This window comes from Actinia tenebrosa, unplaced genomic scaffold (genome assembly GCF_029948245.1).
Source record: "Actinia tenebrosa isolate PJP-AT-01 unplaced genomic scaffold, QUT_ActTen_1.0 PGA_scaffold4__44_contigs__length_22323623, whole genome shotgun sequence".
NCBI lineage: Eukaryota > Metazoa > Cnidaria > Anthozoa > Actiniaria > Actiniidae > Actinia > Actinia tenebrosa.
In genome coordinates this window covers 17,374,180-17,386,045 of record NW_028292581.1, presented here as the reverse complement: position 1 = coordinate 17,386,045, position 11,866 = coordinate 17,374,180, and the positions used below count along the sequence as shown (strand labels likewise).

Here is an 11,866-nt window from a genome sequence, read left to right as displayed (position 1 = left end):
CCAACACTATCCTTCCTTACGACTGCCAAACAAATGAGTATAGTAGTACCAATAGAGCAGATGCAATTAAACTGTGAAATAAAATCAAACTAAATACTAAGTATCTATTTAGTAACTAATAGTCACTATTACTCAACCAGAATATTTATTAAATAAAAGATTTGTCTTTGTATGATGGATGTTCTGGTTGAGTGATAGCAACTATTAGTCACTAAATAGAAGATACTATTAGTTAGTATTTAGTTTGATTTTATTTCACGGTTTAATTGCATCCGCTCTATCACCCATTGTATAAAGAACAACAATTATTTAATTCAAAAATTTAGTTTTATTACACATTATTTATTAGTGTTATTTATAAAAAGGGCTTTTTTCCCAGACTGTCATTTTCCATAACCAAAATTATGGGCATAACGTACAATCAGTAACTTAAAGCCCCTACCATTTTAATAATATAAACTAATTTTATTTACTTCAATTATCTAATATATTTTTGGTTCACAATTTCTTACTGGTAATGTAAACTCTTTAAAAACTAAAAACCATTGGAATCAAATAAAAACAATAATCTGACTCATTGTCATGTCCAGGAATCAAACTTGAGAACATTGACATGAAAAGCAAGTACATCACTACCACTACATCACCTTTAACTACTACTACATCACCTTTCATTTTCTTGAAATTGAAGACGGTCTGGAAGGGGGGCCCAAATTCCAAATCGCGCACTATTTTTTCCAAAATCCAAAATCCAGCAACATTTTGCCATTTTTTTTCACATTCAACATATTCAAACGCATTTGGATTTTTATCTTAAGAACAAATCAAATAAGTCAGATGAGGATTTTATTGATAATGTCCCTAAATCAACACCCCTTCGCAAATTTTGCATCCACCCCTGCACAGTATATACATGAAAAAATTCCTTTATGACTAGCACTATTTCGAACTAAATATTTTCTGTGACATTAATCATATACAATTCTCCATCTCGTAGGCTGCTCACATTTTCCTTCTTCTTTATCGCCACATAAACAGTTAAATGTATTGTCGGCATGGAAGCCAAGTATGTCTCTCTCTTCGTGAATTCTGAACGAAAATGTTGATTCACATGTTCCAATAAAATATCTTGCATGAGCACAAATCCACTGATCTATAATAGCCATGCCGCCATCACCATACTTCTCCAGTATTGATTTTGATGGTGTATACTTGAACAACGGAAGCTTGGATTTCAGGTATTTTACATCTGGAATTGTAAAAATATGAATTATTTCCCCATCATCACCATACTCTACTTCCAATAGGCCATTTCACGGATCCCGTTTCTCAGCCTCAGCCTCGTCAGCGTGTAATTATTCTTTAGAATTTGACTACAATCAGCAGTAATGAAAGGAATTTACACATCAACAACCAATTGAAACACTTAAAAATTTCACAGATTGTAGGCAATTTCTAAAGAATGTATTACACGCTGATGAGGCTGAGGTTGAGCCGCAGGATCCGTGAAATGGTATTTTAGCTAGAGGGTAAAGGGAGGTCAAGCTTTATGTTTTTTTATGCTGATATTGCAGTAAATGTATTTCAGTAAATCACATTTTTCAGAGAGACTAAGCCAGCAATTTGTATGGGCCAACTGAACCCCTCGAGTAATCCCCCCCCAGTAATTCCCCCATCCCCCCCCCCAGTAATTAGACGTGTCCCAAAAAATCCGGACATAATTCTCTCACCAACATACCTTTTAACTATGAAATAGTGAATGCAATATTAATTGGTCACTCATATTATAGTACTTTTATAGAGACTGTAGGACTATCAGCCTTGGAGCATTGCTTTGAGTCAGGACCTAATTATAATCTGGGTGGTCCAGGAAAATGCCCACATACCCCTTCAATTTTTAAAATTAAGGCTCTCAGAAATACAATTTCCAGTGCTTGAGAGCAAATTGCAACATTTATAGCAGATTATTAAACAACTCATAAAAGAAAATCCTTTTTTGGCTAAAAACATGCCCCCATGGTCCCTAGAAATAGCAAGAAAAACACTCAGCTATGTCTTGCATTAATTCCTTCCTTTACGTTGTTCACTCTATTTACTGGCGATGTTCCTAAACCTACACCTTACATGCTCTAACAGTTCTTACAATGCACAGTTGAGCAGCATGCATGCATTATTATTATTATTACAAAATATCATTATATTTTGCTCAGATAGGTAATATCATTCTTACCCTCCCTATCAGCATCTGTTGCCAAGAACACCTTCTTCAGCTTATATTTCTTCAACAGTTTCTTTATTTGTTTTACCACACTTTCAAGAGATGGTACTTTTTCTGGATGAGCATAAAGAAAATCAGCCCTCCTCAAGTGAACAGCCAAATATGGACCACCTTTTGCAGAACCTTCCTTCTTGTGGTTCTTCCTCCAGTCATCCTCCATTTCTGTCTTGTCATCTTTGTCATTTGACTGCAGATGTTTCTGACGGAACTTATCTCCCTCGTCACGCAGATGTTTGGCAAAGACTAAACTTCTCCTGGCCTGGAGAAAAGAACATTTAATTTTTTTAATTAGAATACTATAAAATGAATGCCAAAGTTGCCATCCTATGGGGAAGGATGCATAACTATTTATGAAATTCTACGCTAAAATATAAAGAACGACAAAACTACTTGTTTAACTTGGGAAAGGAAGTTTATTTTGGGTACAGCAAAGAAAGGACCACTAAAACGGGACAAAACCCTAGCCTCAAAATAAACTACAACCCATGGGAAGTGGGCAAAATAAGACTAATAGTGAAAACACTGCTAACACTAACCTAGATAAACACGAAAGGAAGAGTGACTAAATGACCATGCGGTCCTTTCATACACAGACCTAATCATGTGTCTGATGACACCATAAAACAGAACTGGATATAGCTCAAATTAAGTATTTTTAAGAAGCTAAAAATATACCAATTTTGATTAAATTGAGCAGCTAAGGCTATATGAATTATCATACTCTCTACTTTAGTTATTATTATAACACAGCAGGAGGATGACACAACTTCAGTCAATCTATTCTCTACTTAATCCCATACTCATAATACTTTGTGGCTTTGGGAGGTAACCAGAGAAAAAAACACACTTAATCAGGCAATGTTGAAAATACCTCATTTGATATCCAAATATAAAATAAAAATGGTAAAAAACAAAATAAAATAAATTCTTGAAGAGGTTTGAAAAATGGATTTTGCACTTATTGGTGAAAGGAAAGATTTTGAACACAGACATTTTCAATTTTTTATCATATATTCTAAAATCAAAAATATATTTATATCCAAGTTTACTAACCTCCCAATAATCTTTCTGTCCATAAACAATATGCAAGACTTCCTCAAGTCTGTCTATAAATACTGACCTTCAAGATAAAAGACATGTCAACTGTTAATAGACCAATATATCAACATAAATCCTATCGCTGGCTTATTAACATAGGAAATAGACAATCTACCAATGAAAATGTAACTAGTATACAAACGAAAGACCATTTTATTTCAAAAAGTAACAGTCAAATTTTGTAAAAATTCTAATGAGACGCTAATTATGCCTAAACAAATGCACTGTTTTCACAGAACAAATAGCTCTTTTATAGAATAATTTAGATTATTTCATCACTAGCTTAAAGGGGATTGCAAGTCCTGATAGGAATCAGACCCATGACCTTCTGGATGCTGGTAAGATGCTCTAACCAGTGAGCTACAGGTTTTTTTTGGGTTTTTTTCCTTTTCAGAGTTCTCCTTTCAGCTAGTGATAATTATTGTATACTTCCTTTACTTCCTTCCTAGCTTATAATAAAATGTCATCAATAGGAAGTTGTTTTATTCTGTGTCATGGGTTTTGAAGCTATTCTTTCGTTGTTATTCCTATCTATTGTACAAAAATATTCGCATATTTGGGATTAATACCAAAACAAATATATATTTTTTAATATTGTTTTTTTTTTTTTTTTTTTAAATATAAAAATGTTGGGGTTTCCATGACAATGTTCAATTTATGAGCATTAATTATGATGTCAAAAAGTCCACAAAAAACAGCCAGCTGATTCACGTATTTAGCCAGGTTTTCAAAAATAATTAACACATTACCTAGATTTGCTTTTTACTAGGACGTCTTTTAAAATAGCCGAAGTTCCTTGTACAGAGATGCATTTAAACTTTCGCGCGAAAACCTCGGACATATCCCAAAAGTATCCTCGATACAGCCCATCTTCTCCTTTGTGATAAACAGGATTATCAATGCAAGGCCGATCATCTATCTTTTCCTCAAATACTCCATCCTTCCATCCCTCTGCATATCGCTGTAGGTATATTATTTCGTCTATACCAGAACTACCAGTTTCTCTGACGAAATCCTCAAAGTCCATGACTGGAACGTAGAAATTCAAGTTCTTCAAATCAAAAAATGTCCTCCATGGAATTCCAGTTTGGTGGATCGGAGATCTCCAATGGTACAACCTTCGCCAAGGGGGAAGAACTAATACCCAGTTCTGTTCCTTTGGTAGTATTTTCACGAGGTTAGCAACTCTTAGATAAACATCTCGGCGTAAATTGAATCCTTCTCCTGGGTTCACATCGTATATCAGATATCTTTTTCCCGTCATATTTTGTTCTGCAATACCTACATTTAACCCATGTTGACTCGAAGTATCGAATGCTATTTGATCATCAACTTCATCAGCAAGTATTACATTAAAGAATATATAAATCAGTGAAAAAATAAGAAGAGTAGAAGCAAAAATCCGGTCCATTCTTGGAAGAGTTGAAGGATTTTCTGTGATTTGTGTTGAGCGCGGGAACGTTTACAAATGGCTTCCCTGACAAAGACGTGATTTCTGCTCCTCTCATTGGTCGATACGAAAATACATTATCCAATCAACTGTAACCACGAAATATGAGAGTCTATGGAGGGTGGTACTTTTTCGGTGCAAAAAAATCTCGATAGATCTTTTCATAGCCAATATGGATTTTTTATACTTCTTTTTTTAACTGTAAGCTTTTGAAACTTAAACTTGTTTGCAGTTTGTTTTTTACGGAAGTTTTGCTTATGTTTGTTATAAAATATAAAGGTTTGTCACCAAGTTTAATCATACCAGCCACGTTGACACTTCCGACAAACGACAGGACCAGTCGAAGGCCGCATTAGTGTATAAATAAACCAATATGAAATGGTAAATGTTAGATTAACAAGCCACTCTTTGAATAGGGGAACCAGTTTTTACGGACTGGTGCAAGAATGATGATAAATAGCGCCACACTGCTTTCTTGCCAAAACGACACAGATAACAAAAGCCACCTTTAAATTTGAACTAGAAAAAAAACCCAGCTTGACAAATTGACATTCTCATTTATGAGTAAAAAAAAAATAATTAAGTGAGCTATATTTTATTAATGAAAAGTCAAAAGTTTTTAAAATGCCTATTTTCTCGGCCTTTTTTCGCTGATTTATTGAAGCTTTATTCCTCTCGATGACTTTGTACTTTATGTACAACTTATTGTTATAAACTACAATTCCTACTAAATTTTAAAACATCTTCTTGACACTTATTATTTATATTACCTATTGAGAGGGACTATCGGTCTAAATAAAATTGGGAGTCATCTTGTCGTGGCATCTATCAGTTTACTAAAAATGATAAAACATACACTCTCTAAAGTTCAATTTTATTCCAGCTTCGATTCTAAATATAATTAAATATATTTATGCCAGAAGTAAATATGGAAAAAAACCTAGCTAATACTACATTGTTTTTTTACAGGGGTGTGAAAACTTGTTCCGGTATTTGATTAGTATAAGGGTGTCCACATGTGAAGACTTCATCAAAGTCCGCCACTTTGACATAAAACACTCAGCGGGTGATAACAGAGGGTGCCGGAACTCGTGGCAAATATTTATGATATATATATAATATTTTTCTATTTCAGACCACGTGTAATTCTCTTGAGAATAAGATTCTTCGTTACTCGAGTCACTAGCTCACATCCTCCCCCCTATAAAGAAGTTTGCTCTCTGCACCAAAATTCAAGGGACTTCTGTGAATTTGGCGGGAAAATGGTGCTTCTCAACCCCTCTTCCCCCTCCGAGACCACTTTACGCCCCAGACTAAAGTCGTATACATATTCTCGTGTCTTCTCATGCGTAATCGTAAAGAAAGAAATAATACTCTAGGGATTGACACGTGGTCAGAAATGGGGAAGTATTTCAAAGCGCCCAAGTTACAAAAAGGTCTATTAGCCCTCAAGACACGATGATGAAATTCTTTTACATCACAACTGTCTGAATTTTTACAGAGTCAGTGATACGACCACTTTAAAGGCTCTGGTCAAGGTAAGCACAGTGAAGGCAGAACGAAATGACGAGAATGGGGGGAAGGGAGTAGGTGAAAGTAATCAAACAAGCAAACTGCAATACAGAAGGATCCAAAACTACCCTAAAAAGGGGGGCCTCCACCGCCTATATACCAATACGCAGCTAAGTTATATATACTCTGAGGCTCATGAGTCGATAATTATTTTACTGAAGATATGCTTGCAACCTTATGCCTCGGTAACAACAAAGTAACGTGGGAAGTGACCTATCCTCTGGGCATATCTCCAGGGGGGCGGCTCACATTGAAAAAGCTAGACACCTTTTTGGGATGGTTCAAGCCAAAGAAAACTGTACAACTAAACTAGAGCGAAACTTTTCTGCAAGTACGCTTAACGCTAATAATAAGAATGATGTTTCATTTTTGGGAAATCGCAAAGATAGTGATTGTGTTTATGAGACTAAATAGCATCGTCTATCAGTGGAAAATGACGGTTTAGTGTACACGCCTTATTCATCTTTCATTGCTTAGAGGACTCGGGCTTGATTTCTTTACTCAGCATTCCATGAGCAGAGTTTGTTCGTTTGGTGTCCACCTTCATGGCAAGGGATTTTCTTCGCTAGTTCAATTCTCCAGTTTTCCTCCCTCCAAAAAGGAATCCCTATGTACCCTAACTTAAATCAACCCAAAGAATGTTTTAGAGTTCGATAAAATGAGAGCTTTGGTTTGGACTCTGCCGTTAGTAGTGGTATATATAGAGAGAGATTACACAATTAGGGTCGATAAAATGACAAAATTTAAAGTTTCCATTTTACCGTGAAGTGATATCGGTATCACTTCACTGATATGGTTCTTATTTACGGCTTTATCACACGAATATTGACCCTGAATTTGTAGAAAAAAGCAGTAATGACCAGTACTGGGGATCTATGTCGGAGAATAATTCCGATACGATAAGCGAGACAGGCTGTTTTATTTCAAGTCGCGAGGTCAGCTCACGACCAACTGAACGACTATGTCTTTGCTTTCAATATGCCTGTTTAATGCTTTCAACAATGATATCCAAAACCTTGGAGGTCAGTCAGGGGAAGTCGAATACTTGAAATCCAATTATAATCACCATAACATGTGCCTTTGGTACGAAATAACATTGAACAATTTTGTTCTGTGTACTTATATATGTTGTACGATGTGGATTAGCGGGAAAAGGAAGGAATATGGGAATGTGTCTGTAAAATGGCTTGCGTTCTGAACCAATCAACGAAAGGGAAAAGCACACCAGCCAATCATACTGCTTTGAACTCGAAAGCCATTTAAGGGTCGTAAGCAGTGCCGAACTACGCATGCGTAACCTTTTTCGAAAAAAAAAAGACAATTTAAAATTTAAACTTACTTTGCTGTTGATTTAGAAAGCTTTTCCACCAATACTTTCGCAGTTCCTTGGACAGACAGACACTTGTATCCTGCGGAGCAAATATTGGCACCTCTCAGAAGTTCTTTATACAAACCATCCACATCTCTATAATATCCGGGGTCTACCAAACAAGCTGTTTCATCGAGCTTTTCTCCATTCCACAGAAACTCCCTCTCGTCACTTTGAAGTACAAAAACTTCGTCAACTTTCTTCTGGTCATGCCCTGCAAATTCTTTCATTTCTAGCACCGATAGGTACGATTTTAAATTTTTCACATCAAAAAACGTTGTCCAGGAAAACCCTTCTTGCTTCACCGGAGATCTCCAATGATCGAGATGTTCCCATGGAGGGAGGACTAGCGTCCAGTTTTGTACTTTAGGAAGCAGTTTTACCAAGTGCGCCACTCGAATAAAGACGTCAAGTCGCAAATTAAATCCTTCTGTGGCGCTCACTCCATATGTGAGATATCGCTCATCTTTGCCAAGCAGAGAGGAAGAAGCTACGAGGTTTTTATCTAAATAGACCGGTGTCTGTTCGACGGCTTGTTTATCTCCGGCTCCACCGATGATGCCGCCTTGTTTCTCACAGCTTGAAAATAAGCAGTAAAACTGGAGTGTTGATATGATAATAAACAAATTTACACCCGGATTACTGTTGAAAATCATATCCATTGAAATATTTATCGGCTGTCCACCAAGTCTAGCAACAAACTCACCAGCCCTTTTAGAGAACCCAAACGAAAGATAATCTAGATAGATTCGATTTGCTTCTCGATGATCTGCTTGATTTTTATCAATCAAAATCACGAGATTGTTTTTACTGTGCCGACCAATGCCATAACAGATAGTGTTGACCCGCGAAAATCGCCTCAAGATTAGTGCCAAGAGCCGTCGGTGCACGTGCTGCGAATAAAGCGTCTCTAAAGTTAGTTGAATTTTCTGATGCTCATCGAACCACCATTTGCAAAATTATGGCTTAGTTTTTTTCCAACGGGGCAAGAGGAACGTTGAGTGCTTCGTCTAGCTTGAGACGCGGGTGACTACGCTGTTGGATATGGTCAAGACACGTCAAAATTTCGTAGAAGTCTAGACATAATAAATTAACTTTCTCTACGGACACAGGACAGCACAAATCAACAAGGTTGTTGACAACATGATGGAGCGAAGTTTCTGCAGTAACCTCTTTTAACCTTAATGCCAACGCCTTATGGATCCTTATGAATTAACTATGTGCAGCAGATTTTAAGAATCATTCTTGAAGTTCCTTCAGTGCCTCTCAGTTAGGCTTCTTTTTACTGAGGAATTCCCGCACAATGGGGTCAAACTATAGTGGGACCACTAAGGTATGAAAGGGGTGCACAGTGGGGGGCACGTGCCCCCCCCCCTCCCCCCACGCCCCCTTCCTTTCCACGAGCTCTAAAGATTGGACACGAGCTGCTTAGAAACGTCTGTAGACAAGCAAAGGGAATGAAAGGGGTCCAAAACTGAGTTCAACAGGGTAATCCATCAACGGTTCACCCTGGCTCTAAGTTAACTAAGTCAACGTTTAGAGAAAGATGTACTGTAATATGAGGTCCTGCTTTGTAGAGGTCTTTTCTGCCCGTTTTTTTCTGGTTTTAGGCCAAGGCTTCAGCCTGCCACTCAGCCCTAGGGAGAGGAACATCCCTCCCCCCCCCCCCTTCCCTTCCTCTTCAGGGCGTTGGGTATGCTTCTTGAGGTGGAACAGAAAGCATATTTCTAAGTTCTGTAGATTCATTCTCAAAATTCGGTCAAGCCCCCCCTCCCCCTTATAACTTTGGCTGGCTCCGCCCCTGGGATACTTTTTCTCAACAAAACTGTAGTCCACGAAATGAAAAATAAAAAATGAAAATAATATTCCAATAACTTCAAGAATTAAAACTAAAAAGGGAGAAAAGAATTAAAGCAGAGTGAAGGAAAAGGAAGACGGAAAAAAGAGAAAAGGAGAAAGAAAGATCGTTTGGAATTCTTTACTGTCTCGTGAGGGTTGCCAGAAAGGTGACTGATCAAATATAAATATAAATGAACAGTGACTAAATTAAATCGTACAAAGGATCCTGGTAATTGTAGTATGATTCAGATAAATGGCCTCAAGCCTATTGAAGAGTGGAAGACATCATTCAGCAATCGTATTCATCACTAGCAATTGATAAAAGTTCCAGATTAACCGATACAAATAAAGAAAAAACAAGAGGGTTGAGGTCAAACTCTACTGATATTTTCAAGATAATTGCTTAACCATTCTCCATGCATGCAGTTTAGTCCATATCCAACTTTTGCAACTCAAAATTGTCAGGGTCTTTGGGTTATCTGATAATCAATAGTTTGATGTAAAGTATTTTTATAATTAGGATGGCGAGTGAGAAGATAGTATGACAAGTTGAGATGAAGTTGCTTGAGTAAAGCCAGTTTTACAGTAATCTCGTTAATCGCTTCCTGGAGTGCTCTTCCTTTGTTAAGGCTAGTCTGAGTTGCTTTGCGGTCTGCGGTAGTCTTTATAAAGAAGGGAGGGAGAGAGGGGACCTCACTTAAATCACATACTGCCATTCAATGCATCCTATCCAGCCTTAACGCTTAAAGATTAATAAATATGGTTGACGCTCAAAAACGAGGAATATTATAAAAGAGGTTGGGCACCATCACGTGACGGCAGCCATGTTAGATGGCAGAAACAATAAAATCGTTTTACATGAGAAAGAATCCAATTCCCAAGAGCAAAGGGATTTGCTGTATTATGGGCGCTGGCATGTGATGGTGCAAAACCTCTATTTCTTTTGTATCAAGTGGCAATGGCATGTGGTCTGAAACTCCACTGATTCTATTCTCTCGACGCGAATACCGAAGTAAGCGCGTGGAGATAGAGTAACCAGTTGGAATTATTGTTTTGCCATCTAACCACAGGCAGCCCAAGCTATATTATTGGAGTGGGCACGCGCGCGCGATGGTGCAGAAGTACGTGGAAATAGAGGAACCAATTGGATGCATCAGTTATGTATAAGAAGAGGGAATTCACGTTCAGCGTCAATGTAGGTTACTTTTAGTTTGATACAGAGGCTCGATCCGGCATTTTCCCGCGAAAAAAAAATCGCCCACCCAGGCTCACTATGATATCACACAGAGAAGTGCGTGGTCTAGGGTAACATGCACTGAATAAAAAGCAGACTAAATATGTCACACATACTCTGGCTGATTGCGAAAACGAAAAGTTATACCGTAGTTAGATTATTTGGCTGCTGCTGAGGAGTAAAGTACAATACATTGGGGTAAATGCACTGCGCATGTTCGCGGGGGATTATAAATGACGGGGAAAATTGCAGAAGTGGGATTTTAATAAGTGAATAACTGCTAATAACTCAACTAAGTAAATAATAATAATAGTAATAATAATAACTAATAATAATAACTAAGTAAAACAGCTCAGTACTAGATTAATAATTGTGTCATGACGAAACGTCGCTTATTCTGAAAGTCTTGTTAGTGCATGCCATCATGCTTGGCTGCTAACCGACCTATGCCAATCTTTGCAGTTAAAATGATGAAAAATATGCTCGGAAAAACTGATCATGATCATGAGACTCGTACCCAGTCGTCACTCACGCTTTTTTAATGCGCGCGCGATGGCTTTTGGGAAGGCTTCGCTTTTCTCTTCTTTCCTTCCCTTGATGCACCGCAATCTCACTAAATCCTTATCAACTACGTTGTGAGATCAATAAGACAGCGAGAAGCGACTGGATATGAGTCCTGAATCAAGTCTTAGACTAATTGTAGCCCACTGACATAGTCACATCCCACGCTTGGCTAAAAGACCCCAGCATTTGTAATCAGCGAATCAGGCTTTGCTGGGGTTGAGCACATAATAAAATAAGATATCGTTCATTAAGTATGACTGAGTCAACTATGCATATTGCACTGCCCCAATACGCATGACAATTGTAATTTTTGATACGCAAAAATATCTAAGAAAAACAGCTCTAGATTACCCTATATGTCGTGACCCTCTATAATTCATGCCTCCAACGTAGAAAATCTTCTTATATCGGATTAGTTTTTTGAGTGCTTGATTAGAAGAAACGACTCAAGGTCATGTCGAT

General features: G+C 37.6%; 1 protein-coding gene across 2 annotated transcripts; it reads right to left on the bottom strand.

The window, feature by feature from the left end:
* Positions 1 to 305: 305 nt before the first annotated feature.
* Positions 306 to 8,776, bottom strand: LOC116301557 (GDP-fucose protein O-fucosyltransferase 2). Of its 2 annotated transcripts, none has more exons than XM_031710635.2 (4): positions 7,738 to 8,776; positions 3,332 to 3,398; positions 2,231 to 2,537; positions 306 to 1,249 (listed from the first exon to the last, which is right to left on the bottom strand). In XM_031710635.2, exons 1-4 carry the CDS (start codon positions 8,427 to 8,429, stop codon positions 969 to 971), a joined length of 1,347 nt encoding a protein of 448 aa, XP_031566495.1. In that variant the 5' UTR covers positions 8,430 to 8,776; the 3' UTR covers positions 306 to 968. The 2 variants fall into 2 exon arrangements, with proteins under 2 accessions (XP_031566495.1, XP_031566496.1); XM_031710636.2 differs by lacking the exon at positions 7,738 to 8,776 and adding an exon at positions 4,126 to 4,950.
* Between the last annotated feature and the right edge of the window lie 3,090 nt (positions 8,777 to 11,866).

Coding starts and splice junctions, on each gene's coding strand:
- LOC116301557 (XM_031710635.2), bottom strand. CDS start 8,429: ATGGATATGATTTTCAACAGTAATCCGGGTGTAAATTTGTTTATTATC. Junction 2,538..3,331: donor GACAGAAAGATTATTGGGAG/GTTAGTAAACTT, acceptor TCTTTTCTCCAG/GCCAGGAGAAGTTTAGTCTT. Junction 1,250..2,230: donor AACAGATGCTGATAGGGAGG/GTAAGAATGATA, acceptor TTACAATTCCAG/ATGTAAAATACCTGAAATCC.